The sequence below is a fragment of the Chelonia mydas genome, chromosome 3 (assembly GCF_015237465.2).
Source record: "Chelonia mydas isolate rCheMyd1 chromosome 3, rCheMyd1.pri.v2, whole genome shotgun sequence".
Classification (NCBI taxonomy): Eukaryota; Metazoa; Chordata; order Testudines; family Cheloniidae; genus Chelonia; species Chelonia mydas.
This window is the reverse complement of record NC_057851.1, coordinates 178,426,792-178,447,947: the sequence shown is the minus strand read 5'-3', so window position 1 is coordinate 178,447,947 and position 21,156 is coordinate 178,426,792. Positions and strand designations below refer to the sequence as shown.

The following is a 21,156-nucleotide window of genomic DNA, read 5'->3' as shown; positions in this document are numbered from 1 at the left end:
GAGATTTTCAGAGGTGATGAATATTGGCAGCTCTCATTAAGAGTTGCAGGTGTTCAGCATCCCTTAAAATGAGGCCACATATTTTTAAAAGTAGCTTCCTAAATTGCACTTAAATTGCCTGCACACAGATTAAATACAAAAGAAGTGATTGTTCATGCAAAGAGATTATGTGGAATAACTTGTCTGAAATGCACAAATATATATTTGCACATAAATCCTTCTTCTAAAAGAACAAATGGATGCACCTGCAGATATTGCAGGTGATGGAAAATTTGGTGTTGTCTCTCCTGCACTCATATAGTTTCATTCTGAGATTTATTGTGAGAATTTTAGTAAATCTGTACTTTTTAATCTATTTTTCAATTTATTTCAATGAGAGAGAAAAGTTAGTTCAATGCCAAGTACTTTTGAAAATCTCACCCACAATATTTACAATATGTGATCAGATCTGAATTAAGTGCTTATCTGAAATGGTTCTAATTTTGAAATACTAATGTTTGTTAAGTGCTTAGAGCAGGGATCGGCAACCTTTGGCATGTGGCCCGCCAGGGTAAGCCCCTTGGCGGGCCGGGACAGTTTGTTTACATGCCACGTTCACAGGTTTGGCCGATCACAGCTCCCACTGGCCACGGTTCGCCGTTCCAGACCAACGAGGGCTGTGGGAAGCGGTGGCCAGCACATCCCTTGGCCTGCACTGCTTCCCGCAGCCCCCATTGGCCTGGAGCGGCGAACCACAGCCAGTGGGAGCTGCGATTGGCTGAACCTGCTGACACGGCAGATAAACAAACCCGCCCGGCCCACCAGGGGGCTTACCCTGGCAGGCCACGTGCCAAACGTTGCCGATCCCTGGCTTAGAGTAATGTAGCTGTTATGAAAGGTGTGATACTGAGTGATTAAGCAGTTCTAATTATATCCATTATAAGGATTAACTTTTGTATATGTAACATTTGTATGTTATAATACTTACAAAGGTCTACTTCACAGGGCTGTTGTGAAGATTCACTAATGTCTGTGAAGCACTTTGTAAACTTGAAAGCGTGGTAGCATAGGGGAAGGTATATGAAGAAGACATACCATTTAAATAAGTAATACACTAATTTTCAGCAATATCATATAATAACATTCACAATGTAAAACCTTCAAGTTAGTACTGAGTGAAGTATTCAGAAAATGTAATTAGTATGATCCATACCTCAGCAGCTCTTATAATATGTCTTTTTCCTCTTGGTGCTTCAAAAAATAGCTGTTCTTTGGCACCAGAATTGACTTGCAATAACTTTCCTGTACGTGAAATACGAGTTTATTATTTATTTTATACATGATTTGGAATATTATGAAGTGCCTTTTTTATTGAGTGATGAGGTGTTATGAAAAACTTGAATGCACATCCTACATAGGTATTTGTGACAAAATGATAAGAATGACCTACAGAGCACTAATATAAATACAGTCCAATTCAGTTTCTAAAAATGGTTGTTTAGATACTACTCACAAACAACAGAGTACGGGCCAAGTGACACATGGTGCTGAGTAGCCTCAGAGGTGCTTAGCACTTTGCTGGATCAAGTCCTAAATGTGAGACTTCATATAAGAACCTTGCAAAACTCTATTCACCCAATGTACGTAATATTTTATTAGTGTTTTCATTATCATGGTAAATGAAGATGAACAGATGTAATTTTCATGATTATTTTACAGATGGCTGTACGGTGATTTAAAAAAAGTTATAAATCTCTCTCTCTCTCTATTAGAGCACTGCCCTATACAAATGTATAACAAACAATCCTTGAATACAAACATTACGAATGTGATCCAAATTGTATGCTAACAATTAGGCAGGCTTATGTGAAACTGAATGTACATTATTTCAGAGTGGTAGCCGTGTTAGTCTGTATCAGCAAAAACAACGAGGAGTCCTTGTGGCACCTTAGAGACTAACAAATTTATTTGAGCGTAAGCTTTCATGGTAAAACCCACTTCATCAGATGTATGGAGTGAAAAATACAGTAAGCAGTATATATATTACACCACATGAAAAGATGGGAGTTGCCTTACCAAGTGGGGGGTCAATGCTAACGAGGCCAATTCAATTAAGGTGGAAGTGACCTTTTCTCAACAGTTGAAAAGAAAGTGTAAGTATCAGCAGAGGGAAAATTACTTTTTGTAGTGACCCATCTATTCCCAGTCTTTATTCAGGCCTAATTTGATGGTGTCCAGTTTGCAAATTAATTCCAGTTCTGCAGTTTCCCATCGAAATCTGTTTTTGAAGTTTTTTTGAAAAATTGCCACTTTTAAGTCTCTTATTGAATTTCCAGGGAGAATGAAGTGCTCTCCTACTGGTTTTTGAATGTTACAATTCTTGATGTCTGATTTGTGTCCATTTATTCTTTTGCGTAGAGACTGTCTGGTTTGGCCAATGTACATGGCAGAGGGGAACTGCTGGCACAGGATGGCATATATCACATTGGTAGATGTGCAGCTGAACGAGCTCCTGATGGAATGGCTGATGTGATTAGGTCCTATAATGGTGTCCCTTGAATACATATGCAGACAGAGATGGCAACAGGATTTGTTGCAGGGATTGGTTCATTAGTAAGCCATTGGGCAAGAAGGGGAGAAACAGAAAAAATAAACAGGCTGCCTTAAATTTGAGTTTTATGATATAACTGAAACAGCAAGAAAGACAGATTTCTAAAATAAATCTATTGCTGAAAAGTTACAGGGGTCCTGTAGGCCACTATAAAATGACTCTGGAGCTTCCCTTGATTGGTAAAGAGCTGGGATGCTCAGGGTCTGAAAGGCTTCTTCACCCCTTCCATTGATGGAGGAAAAACAACATAAGGTAGCTGACCTCTGGCAGTGCTAGAAATCTGCCACCCTCCCCCATCTACTGTGCTAGAGCCTTCAAGCAGGAGCAAAACATTTTCTTACTCCTAGGCAGATACTGGGAATATATTTATCAGCTGCATGTGTGCTGCCTGGATAGTCTGCCCACTTGTCATCAGGAACAACACCCTCCTGTATAAGTCTCAACCAGAAATTGAAGGCAGCACCCACAAATTTAAAAGTTGGTCAAAAATTAAGTTATTTTTTAAAAATTCACTTGGGAATTTATTATGAAAGAGGTTTTCCAGTATCTAAATAGTGTAGTTTTATAAGGGAAGCAGTTATTAACTAAGAAACACTGGATTAGATCCTCAGCCAGTGTAAATAGTGTAGTTCTAATGGAGTCATGTTGATTTACTTCAACGGAGGATGTGGCCCATTATTCCAAGAGCCATGTTCAGTTCTGCTGGAGTCACAGATGATGGCAGGACCCAAACAAGGAAGAATACAGTATGAGGCAATAGATGTTAAGGCCACAGGAGGTCATCTTGTCTGACCTTTTGCATAACTAGGGTCATAGAATGTCACTCATTATTTTTTGCCATGTAGGGATTATTCTATCTACTGGGGGGGGGGGGGGGGAGTTATATTGCTGCCCATCACTGTAGTATCTGATCATCTATTTTATTCTTCTCTACTATGTTGAACAGTATGACCAAATAACCTGTGGATGAAGTAGACAATATTTTTTCGGAAGCCATGTTGCTTTCAAGACCATTACAAATACAGCGGGGAAGGGGGTAAATCAGCATGAGCTTCAGGGAAAAGGCAAAAGATGTAATGGAAATGAATGCTCGCCTACATCTTCTAGGTAGTAGTAGAAATAATGGGGAGTAAAATCAACAACAAAAAAGGAGCTAACGGTGTCCTTTCATATGTGTTCCTTCAAAATCTCAGCAGATAGATCATCTCCAAATAATTTTAAAGATACTTAAAGGGATTTCAGTCCCTATTCTTAAGACAGGCATTATCTGCTATACATGTTGTAACACTAGGCCCCCTGGTGCCCACTGGCAAAGGGTTCACAGTTCTTTACAAGCAACTCCTGTCTCAGACCTGAGAAATTCACTACACCAAATACACCACTTTCAGTGTATTTATCCATAAAGGGTAATATATGAGGCCTGTACTGAAAGCTTGCAACTTATCAATACTCATAATCATTGCGAGATGTGTGTACTGGTAATATTTAAAGAATATTGTAACTATATTGAAAATTATGCTTACAGTTATGGGGTAAAAGTGAGTCACCTGGGAATCATATGCCTCAGTGATGGCCCATTCAGGCAGGAGGGAGTTGCCACCCCTCCCTGGCTAGCTAATTATGTAATGTATTGTTCGATTGCCCACCTTTGCACCAACCCTTAAAAGTCAATGGAAAAATCTCAAAGATAAACTATAAAAACATCAAAACCACTTGAAAGTGAAAAGAAACAATATGACAGCGGGGGGGTTGCCCTGTGTCATAAATATAAAGGGAAGAGTAACCACCTTTCTGTATACAGTGCTATAAAATCGCTCCTGGCCAGAGGCAAAACCCTTTCACCTGTAAAGGGTTAAGAAGCTAAGGTAACCTAACTGGCACCTGACCAAAATGACCAATAAGGAGACAAGATACTTTCAAAACTGGAGGGGGGGGAACAAAGGGTCTGTCTGTCTGTGTGATGCTTTTGCCGGGAACAGATCAGGAATGCAGACTTACAACTCCTGTTAAGTTAGTAAGTAATCTAGCTAGAAATGCATTAGATTTACTTTTGTTTAATGGCTGGTAAAATAAGCTGTGCTGGATGGAATGTATATTCCTGTTTTTGTGTCTTTTTGTAACTTAAGGTTTTGCCTAGAGGGATTCTCTATATTTTGAATCTGATTACCCTGTAAGGTATTTACCATCCTGATTTTACGGAGGTGATTCTTTTACCTTTTCTTTAATTAAAATTCTTCTTTTAAGAACCCGATTGCTTTTTCAAGATCCAAGGGTTTGGGTCTGTGTTCACCTGTACAAATTGGTGAGGATTCTTATCAAGCCTTCCCAAGGAAAGGGAGTGTAGGGCTTGGGGGGATATTTTGGGGGAAGAGATCTCTGAGTGGGCTCTTTCCCTGTTCTTTGTTTAACACGCTTGGTGGTGGTGGCATACGGTTCAAGGATAAGGCAAAGTTTGTACCTTGGGGAAGTGTTTAACCTAAGCTGGTAAAAATAAGCTTAGGGGGTCTTTCATGCAGGTCCCACATCTGTACCCTAGAGTTCAGAGTGGGGAAGGAATCTTGACATGGTGGCAGAGCGGTGGGATCATTTTCAGATCATTTTGAACCGGAAGCACAGCAGGATTTTAAAAGGTTTTGTAAAAGGTGATTGCAGCTGTAGATTCTGTCTCTCTGCCTGGGGGACAGAGCAGCAGGCATAACAAAAGGATTTTTCTGTAGGCTGAGAACAGCTAACAGGAAAAAAAGTATCAGGTTACAGCACAGCAAAATTTTACAAGCCAGTTTTTTTGTTTTGTTTTGTTTTCTTTCTAACTCTCGGGTGTAAAGTTAGTTAAAAACAGAGAGGTTAGGATGACAGACTGCACTGTTCAACAGAAGTTGTAATTAACCAGCTTTGAGGCTGAGGAAAAACAAAAGGAACATGAAAGACGGGTATAACTCAGAAAGATGAAAATGGAGGCAAAAAAAAAAGAAATGGAGGCTGCTCACAGGAGACAAATGGAGGCAAAGGAAAAAGAAATGGAGGAGAAGGAAAAAGAGAGGAAGCATGCACTGGAGATGGAGAAGGCAAAGGCTCAGCAGAATATACCGAATAACCCTAACAATCCTTCCCCAGCAATCCACAAATGGGAGCGACTATGTCCACAGTATGATGAATCCAGTGATATTGCTGAATATTTTCTCACCTTTGAGAGACTGTGCACACTCCATAAAATTCCTGAAGCTCACAAGATGACCACATTCGTCGCAAAATTGACTGAAAAAGCTCTGGACATATTCAAGATGCCTATTGATGAGGCTTCTGACTATAATAAATTCAAGGATTTGGTTTTAAAACAATTTCAAGTTACACCTAAAACTTACACAGTAAAGTGAGCTGTAGCTAATGAAAGCTTATGCTCAAATAAATTTGTTAGTCTCTAAGGTGCCACAAGTCCTCCTTTTCTTTTTGCGGATACAGACTAACGCAGCTGCTACTCTGAAACCAGAGTAAAATTTAGAGCCCTTAAGAGAGGACCTGGACGAAGTAATGTGGCTTATATAAACCAGATGAAGGATCTGTTAGATAAATGGGTCAAAGGAAGGGGTGTAACTAGCTTTGAAGGAATGTGTGATTTGATGACTCAGGAGCAATTCCTGAATATGTCCAAGGAGGAAATAAAACAGTGTTTATGGGATAAGAAAATGGACTCAGCAGAAAGTCTTGCTTCTTATGCTGATCAATACAAGCAGTCCCAGACCGCCAGAGAGGCGGGACAAACCAGAACAAAACGGGTGGCGGGAGGAGAGAAAAACAACCCTGGTTGCAATTGGAGTGGATACCAGAAGGGACACATTCAGACCACCCTCTACTACCGGGGGCAGCCCAAGGCCCCAACTACACACCAAGGAACACTCCAGACACCTCTGCATCCCGCCACAACGTTCTCCAGCAACCCACCTTGCCCCAATGACCCATCAGCTGGACGATGTTTTAAATGTAACGAGCTGGGGCATGTAAAGATCCACTGCCCCAAGAACCCCAACAGATTACAGTTCATTGCACCAGAATCACACCAGAGGTCCTCAGGCCCACATACCTCCCAGATACCTCAGAGCGGAGAGAAACAGTGAGTGTGGGTGGAAAGAAGGTCACAGTATGGAGGGACACTGGAGCACAAGTGTCGGCTATTCCTGCTTCCTTAGTGGACCCCAGTTTAATCGACCCAGAGGTCCACGAGACGATTCAACCCTTCAAGTCAAACTCTTTTGACTTGCCTACAGCCAAATTGCCTGTCCAGTACAAGGGCTGGTCAGGAACGTGGACTTTTGCAGTCTATGATGATTATCCCATCCCCATGCTGTTGGGAGAAGACTTAGCCAATCATGTGAAGCTAGCCAAGAGGGTGGGAATGGTCATCCACAGCCAGGCTAAGCAAGCTGTCACACCTAGCTCTGTTCCGGAAACTTCTACCAGGACCCGGTCAGAGGTGATGGAACCAGAACCCATGCCAATGTCTGCAACAGCAGTAGTGGATCCAGTCACAGAGACCCAGACAAAGCCAGTCCCAGAACTGGAACTGGCGGAACAACCAGCACCAGAACCATTCCCAGCACTGAATCCAGTACTTGCAACTCCAACACCAGAGGGCCCCACTGAACCTGCACCGGCAGCAGCAGCATACGACCCTACACAAGAGGCTCAGCCGGAGCCTGAAACCCAACATAGTGCACCAGTGGACAGCGGTTCACAGTCAACGAAAACAACCCCATCACCTGCATTGCTTCCAGAGGAACCAAGCCCAGGTCCACAATCCAATGAGGAACTGATGTCTCCAGCATCAAGGGAACAGTTCCAGACCAAACAGGAAGCAGACGAAAGCCTCCAGAGAGCTTGGATGGCGGCATGGAGCAACCCAACACCTCTCAGCTCTTCTAATCAGTTTGTTGTAGAAAGAGGACTTTTATACAAGAAAACTCTTTCTGGTGGACACCAGGAAGACTGGCATCCTCAGAGACAGTTGGTAGTTCCAACTAAGTTCCGAGTAAAGCTATTAAGCTAAGCCCACAATCATCCTAGTGGCCATGCTGGGGTGAACAGAACCAAAGACCATTTGGGAAAGTCGTTCCACTGGGAGGGAATGGGCAAGGATGTTTCTACCTATGTCGGTCTTGTGAGGTGTGCCAAAGAGTGGGAAAACCCCAAGGCCAGGTCAAAGCCCCTCTCCAGCAACTCCCCATCATAGAATCATAGAATATCAGAGTTGGAAGGGACCTCTGGAGGTCATCTAGTCCAACCCCCTGCTCAAAGCAGGACCAATCCCCAAATAAATCATCCCAGCCAGGGCTTTGTCAAGCCTGACCTTAAAAACTTCTAAGGAAGGGGATTCCACCACCTCCCTAGGTAACGCATTCCAGTGTTTCACCACCCTCCTAGTGAAAAAGTTTTTCCTAATATCCAACCTAAATCTCCCCCACTGCAACTTGAGACCATTACTCCTTGTCCTGTCATCTGCTATCACTGAGAATAGTCTAGATCCATCCTCTTTGGATCCACCTTTCAGGTAGTTAAAAGCAGCTATCAAATCCCCCCTCATTCTTCTCTTCCGTAGACTAAACAATCCCAGTTCCCTCAGACTCTCCTCATAACTCATGTGTTCCAGACCCCCAATCATTTTTGTTGCCCTTTGCTGGACTCTTTCCAATTTTTCCACATCCTTCTTGTAGTGTGGGGCCCAAAACTGGACACAGTACTCCAGACGAGGCCTCACCAATGTCGAATAGAGGGGAATGATCACGTCCCTCGATCTGCTGGCAATGCCCCTACTTATACAGCCCAAAATGCTGTTAGCCTTCTTGGCAACAAGGGCACACTGTTGACTCATATCCAGCTTCTCGTCCACTGTAACCCCTAGGTCCTTCTCTGCAGAACTGCTGCCTAGCCATTCGGTCCCTAGTCTGTAGCGGTGCATTGGATTCTTCCATCCTAAGCGCAGGACTCTGCACTTGTCCTTGTTGAACCTCATCAGATTTCTTTTGGCCCAATCCTCCAATTTGTCTAGGTCCCTCTGTATCCTATCCCTACCCTCCAGCGTATCTACCTCTCCTCCCAGTTTAGCGTCATCCGCAAACTTGCTGAGGGTGCAATCCACACCATCCTCCAGATCATTTATGAAGATATTGAACAAAACCAGCCCCAGTACCAACCCCTGGGGCACTCCGCTAGATACCGGCTGCCAACTAGACATGGAGCCATTGATCACTACCCGTTGAGCCCAACAATCTAGCCAACTTTCTATCCACCTTATAATCCATTCATCCAGCCCATACTTCTTTAACTTGCTGGCAAGAATACTGTGGGAGACCGTGTCAAAAGCTTTGCTAAAGTCAAGGAATAACACATCCATTGCTTTCCCTTCATCCACAGAACCAGTTATCTCATCATAGAAGGCAATTAGATTAGTCAGGCATGACTTGCCCTTGGTGAATCCATGCTAACTGTTCCTGATCACTTTCCTCTCATCTAAGTGCTTCAGAATTGATTCCTTGAGGACCTGCTCCATGATTTTTCCAGGGACTGAAGTGAGGCTGACTGGCCTGTAGTTCCCAGGATCCTCCTTCTTCCCTTTTTTAAAGATTGGCACTACATTAGCCTTTTTCCAGTCTTCCGGGACTTCCCCTGATCGCCATGAGTTTTCAAAGATAATGGCCAATGGCTCTGCAATCACATCCGCCAATTCCTTTAGCACTCTCGGATGCAACTCATCCGGCCCCATAGACTTGTGCATGTCCAGCTTTTCTAAATAGTCCCGAACCACTTCTTTCTTCACAGAGGGCTTTCTTCATTGAGGTTCCTTTTTCAGCGAGTTCCACGTGGGGAACCCTATGCTGCCACAACCAAGCGTGTTAAACAAAGAACAGGGAAAGAGCCTACTTGGAGACGTCTTCCCCCCAAAATATCCCCCCAAGCCCTACACCCCCTTTCCTTGGGAAGGCTTGATAAGAATCCTCACCAATTTGTACAGGTGAACACAGACCCAAACTCTTGGATCTTGAAAAAGCAATCAGGTTCTTAAAAGAAGAATTTTAATTAAAGAAAAGGTAAAAGAATCACCTCCGTAAATCAGGATGGTAAATACCTTACAGGGTAATCAGATTCAAAACATAGAGAATCCCTCTAGGCAAAACCTTAAGTTACAAAAAGACACAAAAACAGGAATATACATTCCTTTCAGCACAGCTATTTTACCAGCCATTAAACAAAAGGAAAAGTAACGCATTTCTCGCTTGGCTACTTACTAACTTAAGGAGTTATGAAGAGCATTCCCGATCTGTTCCCGGCAAAAGCATCACACAGACAGACAGACCCTTTGTTCCCCCGCCTCCAGTTTTGAAAGTATCTTGTCTCCTTATTGGTCATTTTGGTCAGGTGCCAGCGAGGTTATCTTAGCTTCTTAACCCTTTACAGGTGAAAGGGTTTTGCCTCTGGCCAGGAGGGATTTTATAGTTCTGTGTACAGAAAGGTGGTTACCCTTCCCTTTATATTTATGACATGGGCTCTTTCCCTGTTCTTTGTTTAAAACGCTTGGTGGTGGAGAAGGAACCTTGACACCTGTCTGCGAATAAAGACAAAAGACTGATTCAGTAGATAACAGGGTGGAAAAAGACACGCTGGGTCCATTCACTGAGGAGGTACCTTGATGAGCACGGGTGCTTCATGAAAGACTGGTTTCTAGCTCCTTGGGGCTAGCAAGTGCTGCCAAAGATTGAACTTTGGGGTAAAAATGTGCTTGTCTACACTACAGAGTTTTGTCGACAAAAGTCGGCTTTCGTCAACAAAACAGTGGAGTTGTACACACTACAATGCTCCTTCTGCCGACAAAACTCTTCTGCTTCACTGACAAAATAAAACCACTTCTATGAGAAGCATAGAGCTTTTTGCGGCAAAGTTATATTGACAAAGTGTCAGTGTAGACACTGTGCTTGGTTATGTCACTGTAAATGGCCTCCAGGACGCAATCAGCTCTGGTCAGCAGTTCAAACTTCACTGTTCTGCAGCCAAGTACACAGGTATTCGTCCCTCCCCATTTAAAGGCCTGGGAATTTTTGAAATTCCACTTCCTGTTTGCTCAGCATGGACAGCTCACATTGCATCTTCTTAGCTGACCCTGGAGGCTCCATGCAGCAAATACTCTCCTTTTTGGAGCACACCTAAGTTGTTGGATCTGCTGGTACTGTGGGGAGAGGAGGCTGTGCAATCCCAGCTCTGCTCCAGCCGTAGGAACTTTGATACCTACAGTCAAATTTCTTGTGGCATGTTGGATAAGGGTTACAAATGGGAGACACATCAGTGCTGTGTGAAGATAAAGGGGCTGAGGCAGGCGTACCAGAAGGCAAGGGAGTCAAACTGTCACTCTGGTGCTGTGCCGAAGTCCTGCTGCTTCTATAAGGAGTTGAACGCTATCCTTGGTGGCAACCCCATCTCTACTGCTAGGAGACCTGGGGATAGTTTGGGGATGGGGAGGAGCTAGAGACAGTGGACAGTGGATTCAATCCTGAGAACAAAGTGGTGGAAGAGGAGGTCAAGTTGGAGGACAAGATGGGAGAGGCGACTGGGTCGTCCAGTACTGTGGCAAGCCAGGACCTCTTCTTGACCCAGGAGGGTTCGAGCCAGTCCCAACACTCCATCTCTGGTGCACATGATGCAGGAAAGGGAAACTCTGGTAAGTTATCTTTTTGAGTTGATGCTGCTCAGTTATATGAGGTAGAACTGTCCTTTGCTTTGTTATACACTAGAAGTGGGTTAAGGGATAGAAATGTACAAGTGTGGAAGTAATAAAGGGGATTTGGACGCAGACATCTTAGTTTTCTTAAAAATAGAGTAAGAGTCAGGTTAACTCTAACTCTAATAAAGCGAGACTTTAAGGCAGGGCCTGGGTGAGTGAGAAGCGAGTGGGAAAATGGTAACAGATGCCGTTTTGACCTTGTGTTAGATAAGAATGGAATGCAGACTGTAGCAGGAACTGCTGAGAAAAAGTAAGATATCAGGAAGGAATATGTATAAACAAAATGCAGCAGTTTATCATTATTATATGTAACAAAAGGTATAAATGCTTGCCTTGTTTATCATGCGGAGACCTGCCTAGGAAGGGGGAATCCCTGTCAGTGCGCACCCTCCCCCTTGCAACTGCTTGAGAATAAATTGTCTCTGACTTGTTGCAAACAACCTAAAAGTGAAGACTGTGTTTTTCTTCCACAATTTGGTGCCGTGACTCAGACGGCAACGCCCGGCTGAGACAGCGTCAACTACTGCAGACCGTTCCCCTTCGTACCCCATGGCACCACAAAAGAGGTAAGAGACCTTCTGAAATCTCTATTGGGGTTTCGGAGGAGGACTGCTCGTGGGGCCGCCTGTCACTTTGGGGCTTATGCCATGCGAACTTATTGATTAAGCAACAAGATCAGATGCAAAGCGATACTGAGGAACTGTTGCCGCCCTCAATAAGGTTAGTTTGAAGTGGTACTGCGGATTTAGTTTTGCCACCCTCAATAAGGTTAGTTATATGCAGTACTAAGGAGTAGTCTTGCCGCCCTCAATAAGGTTAATGCATAGGTGCTGAGTGGTTTTGGCCACCTCAAATAAGGGAAAGGTTGTATTAAGTCCGGACATAAAGAATTAAGGTTATTGTTAAATGAGATGCATCAGGATATGGGGAATGAATGTGTGTGTATGAATGAATGAAGGGGGGTATGAACTGCTGATCAAGTCCAGGATTTAAGCTGACTCCAGCCGCCCATGTGGGAGTTCTGAAAGCAAGGGGGGGTCAGCTGAACCTTGTGACCCAGTGGAGATTCTTTCCTTACTAATGAGCTGCTGACCAGGTCCAGACTTAAGCCGCTCGTCGGTGGAACCCGTGACCCAGTGGACCCTTTCTTGGGGTGTGTGAGTGAAAATCTTCCCTAATTTATGAGCCGCTGAAAGGACAGGGGTCCCATATGACCCGTTGAGTGGACAGGATACTCCCCTGTGTGATTGCAAAATGTGTGGGGGACAGTCTAAGAATTCCCCCGCACCACTGAAGGGTACCCCTGCGTACTACATGTATGTGCATTATGGTCCTAGGACCTGCAGGTATTTAGAAAATAGGAGTTTTTACAGCGTGATAATCCATCTAAACAATTCCCACTAGAAGGTACCTTCAATCTAGATAAAATCATATATCTCAGAGGAACCCTTAAATCCCCCAAAATCCCTGATATACAGTGGGAACAAGTTGTTTATTGGTGGGAGGAAGCTACAAAGAGACTCCATGAGTCTCGAGTGTGGAGTCTGAAGGACTCCCAGGAAAAATTAAAAACTCAAGTACAGGATTTGAAAACTAAATGTAAAGAATCCGGATGCCTCCCTGCCCGAGCTACTCCCTCAGCTCCTTTATATCCCCAATTAGTCAAGACTGAGAGTGAGGATGAAGCCGTTGAGGACATTGTGGATCTTTTCAGCAGTGCTCCATGGCAGCAGCCATTGCCTCCTCCCTCCCCTCCACAAGTTGCGCCTTCTAATGATCTCCGTGAGGCAGCACAAACCTCACTGCCATATGTATCGACTACACAAATTTTTCTTTCTCCTGGAGGGGGGCCTTCCTCTTCGCCGCCCTATCAGCAGCCGAGGATTTGTTCCGATCCCTCTAGCAGCTCACCCGACTCTGATTTTTCTAGCCCATTTTCCCACCACACTAGGAGCCAGATATTAGTGTTTCAGGTTCCCTTAAGACAATTGCCGGGTGATGGAAATAATTTGGTTACAGTTCATGCCCCTGGGACGCCAGGGGACCTTAGAAATTTAGTAAAGGAATTTCCTAATGTTAGAGAGGAGCCAGAAAAGTTTAGAGAGGAGCTCTGGACAGTGATTCAGTGTTACAATCCATCATGGGCAGATGTTAACCAACTCTTGCGAGTAGTTCTGCCAGCCGGGGTTCAACAACGACTAGTTGCTCAGGCCCAATGGCCCGGTGCTGACCCCGGAATTGGAGATGCCCTGACTGAGGCTAGGAATCTCCTCTTGAACGCTATTCCGGAGGTCTGCCCTAAGAAAACGGATTGGACAAAGATCAATAACTGTAAACAGAACAAAGGCGAATCCCCCGCCGATTATCTAGCTAGACTAACTAAGGTATTTGAACAACATTCGGGAATTGCCCAGCCTGATACCAATGCCAGAGAGGCAGTGGGGGCTGCCTTTGTTCAAGGACTCTTACCAAGGGTTCAGCAGCAGTTAAGGGTTATCTGCATTGGTTGGCAAACTAAACTTCTTTCTGAATTGGTGACAGTTGCTAACCATTGTACAGCTTGCATAGAGCAGAAAAAATAAAGTTCTGAAACAAAACTCTTGGCCTTGCAGTTGCAAACTTATCAGTATAGAGGCCATGGGGTAATGAGGGGCAGATGAGGACGAGGTCGGGGGAGAGGGAGAGGTCCCTCATATCCTGCCCCGACAAGGAACACTGCATGCCACTTTTGTGGCCAGGAGGGACACTGGAGAAATGAATGCCTGAACCGACAGCCTCAAAATCCTCCACCCCCTTTCCCAAACCCTGAAGCACCTGTTTTTTCCCCACAAAACAACTCTTATTAGGACAGCTTGAGGGAACGTAACTGCATCATGAATCCTTTAATTCCTATTAATCAAGAAGGCCCATATGTAAATTGTGAAATTGCAGGACAATCTGTTGCTCGTCTTGTGGACACTGGATCTAGCAGATCGGCCTTAAGATCTTTAGAGTTTCCCTCTGTTCCCTTGTCATCCTTGTCTATTAATGCCATTGGTATTTCAAACCAATCTGTTCCACATCCTGTCACAAAACCCCTTTCTGTTGCCCTGGGACCCCTTTCTGATCAACATGCCTTTTTACTCAGCCCATCCTCTCCTGTTAATTTGTTGGGATGGGATCTTTTGTGTAAATTAGGCTGTACTATCTATTGTACACCAGATGGCGTATTCTTACAAGTTCCTGATGAGAATACCAATCTGGTGCCGGCTACACTGCACACAACAGTGCCAGCCAGACCACATGCAGCTCTCAGCCCTCATCTTGTTCACTTGTTGTCACAAGTGCCCTCTTATCTTTGGTCTCGGCATGCAAATGAAGTGGGGCAGATTCGAACAGCCGAACCAGTTAAGATTTTTGTTGATCCTTCTCAATCACTTCCACAGGTACCACAATATCTACTGCACTCTGAAACAGAGGAGGGAATAGCTCCAGTAATGGATTCCTTGTTACAGCAGGGTATTATTGTTCCTACTACTAGTTCTTGTAATACACCTATTTTCCACATAAAGAAACCAGGAAAAAACACCCATCTGTTTGTTCAAGATCTACGTGGGGTTAATGCTGTTGTCTTGCCATTCTTTCCAGTGGTTCCTAACCCAACTACTATTCTTTCTTGCATTCCCCCAACAGCCACTCACTTTACTGTTGTGGACCTTTGCTCAGCTTTCTTTTCCATTCTCATTCATCCTGATAGCCAATATTTGTTTGCCTTTACCTATAAAGGGCGCCAGTACACCTGGACTCACTTACCCCAAGGGTATACCGAATCTCTATCCCTGTTTTCCCAGATCCTAAAGAAGGATCTGGACAATGTGGTCTTTCCAGGAAAATCTGTACTCCAGTTTTCAGGTCACCTCTACATATCCTAATTGCTCAAAAGGGGCTGCCATTAGGTTAGCACAGCAAAGGGCCTGGGTTTCCTCTAGAAAGAAGAGGGACTTGGCAGGACACCTATAGGATGGTGCCAATAGTGCAGCTGCAATTTTGGAATATTTATAAAGGCCAACAACATGAAGAGAAATTAGGACAGTTGGAAAAAGCCACAAGTCTTATTACTGGAGCACAGTTAACCCAGGTACAGGCTGGAGTTGGTGAATTACATGTTATCTCTGCCCTTAGTTCAATGACCCAGAAACTTCTGATGACGATGGTTCTAAATATCACTGAGGCTGAGAAGACATTGCAGTGGGATCTGGCTCGTTCAGAAATTCAGGATTTCCTGAATGACAGCTCATGGCCATTCGGAGTGATCTGGAGCATCAGGCTTGGCCCACTGCCCTTACAGATACTTCAGGAGTATCATCTGATCTGTGGCCATGGAGACGTACTTGGAGATTTTCTGAGTGGAAGTGCAGACATTCACAGTGCTCCTTCCAAGCATACAGACTGATTGAAGGGATGTGGGCCCCCACATACCGAATCCTGCCGGGTTCATGGGGACGATGCATGTGGGATTGGATAATTCACTGAGACATTTGGGAAATTAAACTACCTGATATGCCTAACCGATTTATAGTCAGTGCTCCTGGAATAACACCCAACATTTGGATAGGGATAGGGAGTCAATGGACACTCTGGCCTTTAGAACCCCCACAGCTTCAGTGTGTACGAAAACTGAAGCCAGGGGAAGTTGTCACTGTTCATGACAACGTTTGTTGGGAGGGTATGGGACAAGGAACTACCCTGACAGAGTAATGACAGTTGTGTGTATATTAAGGCCACCACTTTGCAAGACATACATTTTAATCTCACCACTGCTGCAGGCAATCATATTATTTATTGGCCTGCGGATAGAATCCTACAATCAGCCCTTAGATTTCAGATACCCTTTAATTGGACTGCCTTAGTACCTGACCAGTTCCAAAATTTACTTTCACTCCTACCAGAGGTCCAGCAAATCTCTGAATTACAAGGTCAAATTCATATGCTTCAAAATATATATCAAATTGAAAAATATGCCTTTCATACTGCCTATAGAGTGTCTACGTTATATACTAATTATGATGCATTGTGCTATGTAACTAGGCCTATAAAACAACCCCATCATATTATTACAATGGGAATGTTAATGTTTTTATTGCTGTTGTTCAATTCAGGATTATGTTATTGTTGTTGTAAAGGACGTAATAATAATAACACCTTCCATGTTCATACTAACCATGCATTGTCATTGCATCCAACCAAAGCCCATGAGGCTGAACCATTTGATCTAGAATCTAGAATCAGAAATACAAGGTTTGATGAAATGGAGGTTTAAGACTGATAGTTGTGCTAGAAGCACAAAACGGGGGAGTGTGGAAGTAAAAAAGGGATAAAAGGGATTTGGACGCAGACATCTTAGTTTTCTTAGGAATAGAGTAAGAGTCAGGCTAACTCTAACTCTAATAATGCGAGACTTTAAGGAAGGGCCTTGGCGAGTTGGAAGTGACCGGAAAAACTGTAAGAGATGCTGTTTTGACCTTGTGTTAGATAAGAATGGAATGCAGACTGTAGCAGGAACTGCTGAGAAAAAGTAAGATATCAGGAAGGAATATGTATAAACAAGACGCAGCAGTTGATCATTATTGTATGTAACAAAAGGCATAAATGCTTGCCCTAATTGTTTATCATGCGGAGACCTGCCTAGGAAGGGGGAATCCCTGTTTGTGCACACTCTCCCCCTTGGAATTGCTTGAGAATAAATTGTCTCTGACTTGTTGCAAACAACCTGAGTGAAGACTGCGTTTTTCTTCCACACAAGATTAGCTGTGTTTGTGTGTGCTGGACATTCCCCTGTGCAGCTACACAGTGGGATGGAACAGTGTGCTAATGCACACTGAGAGTTCACTGGAATCCTCCAAAGAGATCTCTAGGAAACTTTCCTGGAGATACTCATCAATCCTCTGCCAAAAGTTCCTTGGCAGAGCTGCTTTGTTCCTTCCTCCATTGTAGGAAACATTGTAGGATTGCCGGCATCAATCAGCAATCACTTGTGCAGGGACCAAAGTGGCACACAGTGAGCAGCACAAGGACCTGGTCTGAAGCTGCACGCATACAGGATATGCACCCTTGAATCCTTGCTTACCCTCAGGAGTAAGATATTGGCTTCAATGACATGTGGAAAATGGTAGCAGAATTTACAATATTGCCCCTCGTCGCCTGCAGTGATCCCCTTACAAAACCACCTAGACCAGCAGTCCCCAAACTTTTTCACTTGCACCCCCCCCTTACCTGGTCTGAGCCCTGCCCAGGAGCTGGGGTGGGAGGCGAGTGGGTGAATGGGGCAAGACAGGGGAGGGGGAGCTGCACTCTGGGGGTGGAGAGGTGAGGGGGCAGGACGGGGGAGTGGGAGCCACACATGGGGAAGGACAGGGGAGCTGCCGGTACCTCTCTTGCCAGAGCCATCCCTGAGTGCTCCTCCAGGCTCCAGCAGCAGCTGCTGCTCTTCCCACCCCCCGGTGGCAGAGGCCAGTTACTGCAGGTAACCAGACTTTTAGTATCTGGAAAGCTGGGACTGGGGCTGAAGCAGAACTAGGGGCAGAGTGGCGCTCTCTCCCTGTCTCCTGGGGGGGCTGGCCCAGGCCCACCACACCCTGCGGATGTTCCTCTGCACTCCCCTATAGAGGCGCGCCCAACAGTGTGTGGACCACTGACCTAGACCCTTTGCCCCATCTTGAATGCCCCTTTCCTGGGTGAACTCACCATGTTTAGGGCATTCACTGAGCTGTGTGCTTGGCAGGGACACTGAGAAACTAATTCAAATTTGAAAAGAGGTACATTTTACTGTTATGATTTGATGCTTTATGTGCATTAACAATCATGCTTCTGTTTATTGTTTCTTGTGCTTCTGAAGATGTGGTCTTCTGGGGAACCCCCTACACACAAGTGCAACGCCTCCACCAGATAAGGAAGTGACGAAGGAGGAGCAAGGAGGATCTATTTCAAGAGGTGCTCCAATCCTCAGATGCCAAAAAACAAGAACGCAGGGTGTGGAGAGAGACTGTAAATGAAAATTAGAAAGCCAAAGGCAGAACAGTAAGGAGAGCCAGGAGAAAATTTTAGCCAGGAGCAGATGATAAAAGTGATGGAAGAGCAAATAGAGGTGTTGAAATCCCTAATCACACTGTAAGCAGAATACATCCGTGCTCAGCCCCCCTGCAGCTGAAACAGAACTGCTTGCCATGCCTCCCTAAACTCCTTCCACCCATTCCTTGCATCTTCCTGGCAGTCTCAGTACCCCATTCACTCCCCCCCTTCAGACAGCTTCCAAAATGATACCTGGAGTTACACATAGCTATGGGAGCCTACATCAGGACACTGTCCTTCACTGTTATCTGACTTTCCACCAAGCGTTTTCTGTATGTTGTTAATTGTTTTTTAATAAAAACATACTCGCTGAAAAATAATCAATCTTTATTTGTCTCCTATATATGGAGCTTGCTGCGGAATTAATACACAGTGGCAACTGGAACATTTGCAGATTACAAATCATGGTCAGGAATCATCAAAATTTTCATGAAAGGCAGCAAGTTAACAAAGCATGGCAGACTTACATTACTTGTACTCATTGTCAAAATGGTGCCTCAAAGCCTCCTTGATTCAAATAGCCTCCCGTTGTGCCCCTTTAATAGCCGTGGTATCTAGCTGCTCAAAATTAGCTGTCAGGCAATGCGCCTCCATGCTCCACCCTGGGGGAAACTTTTTACCCTTAGTTTCACAATATTATGGAGCTGACAGCAGATGGCTATGACCATGGGAGTATTTTCCTCATTTAGGTCTAACCTGACTAAAAGGCAGCACCAGCATGCTTTTAATCTGCCAAAGACACATTCTAGGATCATTCTGCACCTGTTCAGCCTATTGTTGAAGCTCTCCTTGCTGCAGTCCAGGTTTTCCATGTAAGGCTTCATGAGCCATGGGAGTAAGGGGTATGCTGGGTCACCCAGGATCACTGTGGGCATTTTAACATACCCCACTGGAATCTTCTGGACTGGAAAGAAAGTCCCTGCTTGCAGCTTTCTGTACAGGCCAGTGTTCCTGAAGATGTGTGCGTCATGCACCTTTCCCTGACCACCCTGCGTTGATGTCAATGAAATGACCATGGGGATCCACACGTGCCTGCAATACCATAGAGAAGTACCCCTTTCTATAGATGTACTCTGTTCCAAGATGGTCCGCGGCCAAATTTGGGATATGCTAGGCAATTATCACCCTACCGCCGTTAGGGATTCCCATTGTTGTAAAGCCATCCAGTATTTCACGCACATTGCCAAGAGTCATCGTCCTTCATAGCAGAATAAGATTAATGGTCCTGCACAAGTGCATTAATGCAACCTCAACGTTGGACTTCCAGACTCCAAACCGATATGTGACTGACTGGTAGCAGTCTGGAGTTGCCAGCTTCCACACAGCTATCGCCACGCACTTCTCCACCGAGAGGGCTGCTCTCATTTTGGTGTCCTTGCACCACAGTGGTGGGGCAAGTTCCACAAACAGTTCCAGGAAGCCTTTCCACATCTGAAAGTTCTGCAGTTACTGCTTGTCATCCCAGACCTGTATAATAATGTGATCCCACCACTCAGTGCTTGTTTCCCGAACCCAAAAATGATTGTCCTCCATGTGCAACTGCTCCGTGAATCATAGAATTATAGAATCATAGAATATAAAGGTTGGAAGAGACCTCAAGAGGTCATCTAGTCCAATCCCCTGCTCAAAACAGGACCAACACCAACTAAATCATCCCAGCCAGGGCTTTAAAAACCTCTAATGAAGGAGATTCCACCACCTCCCTAGGTAACCCATTCCACTGCTTCACCACCCTCCTAATGAAATAGTATTTCCTAATATCCAACCTAGACCTCTCCCACTGAAACTTGAGACCATTGCTTCTTGTTCTATCATCTGCCACCACTGAGAACAGCCTAGTTCCATCCTCTTTGGAAACCCCCCTTTAGGTAGTTGAAGGCTGCTGTCAAATCTTCTCTTCTGCAGACTAAATAACCCCAGTTCCTTCAGCTCTCCTCGTAAGTTATGTGCCCCAGCCCCCTAATAATTTCTGTTGCCCTCTGCTGGACTCTCTCCAATTTGTCCACATCCCTTCTGTAGTGGGGGGACCAAAACTGGACGCAATACTTCAGGTGTGGCCTCACCAGTGCCGAATAGAGGGGAATAATCACTTCCCTCAATCTGCTGGCAATGCTCCTACTAATACAGTCCAATATGGTGTTGGCCTTCTTGGCAACAAGCACACACTGCTGACTTATATCCAGCTTCTTGTCCACTGTAATCCCCAGATTCTTTTCTGCAGAACTACTACTTAGCCAGTCGGTCCCCAGCCTGTAACGGTGCATGGGTTTCTTCCTTCCTAAGTGCAGGACTCTGCACTTGTCCTTGTTGAACCTCATCAGATTTCTTTTGGCCCAATTCTCCAATTTGTTTAGGTCACTCTGGACCCTATCCCTATCCTCCAGCGTATCTACCTCTCCCCCAGCTTAGTGTCATCTGTGAAGTTGCTGAGGGCGCACTTCATCCCATCATCCAGACCATTAATAAAGATGTTGAACAAAATAGGCCACAGGACCGACCCCTGGGGCATGCCACTTGGCACGCCAGCTGCCAACTAGACATTGAACTGTTGATCACTACCCATTGAGCCTGACAATCTAGCCAGCTTTCTATCCACCTAATAGTCCATTCATCCAATCCATACTTCTTTAACTTGCTGGCAAGAATACTCTGGGAGACTGTATCAAAAGCTTTGCTAAAGTCAAGATATATCACA

At 44.7% G+C, this 21,156-nt stretch overlaps 1 protein-coding gene across 2 annotated transcripts in view; it reads right to left on the bottom strand.

Annotated features, from left to right (window-relative positions):
• Positions 1-21,156, bottom strand: part of EML6 (EMAP like 6) — a 329,709-nt gene that overhangs the window by 75,916 nt on the left and 232,637 nt on the right. For both annotated transcript variants that reach the window (XM_043543860.1, XM_037895940.2), the window contains exon 25: positions 1,193-1,281. In XM_043543860.1, coding sequence (XP_043399795.1) covers positions 1,193-1,281 — 89 coding nt within the window. The remainder of the gene's footprint in view (positions 1-1,192; positions 1,282-21,156) is intronic.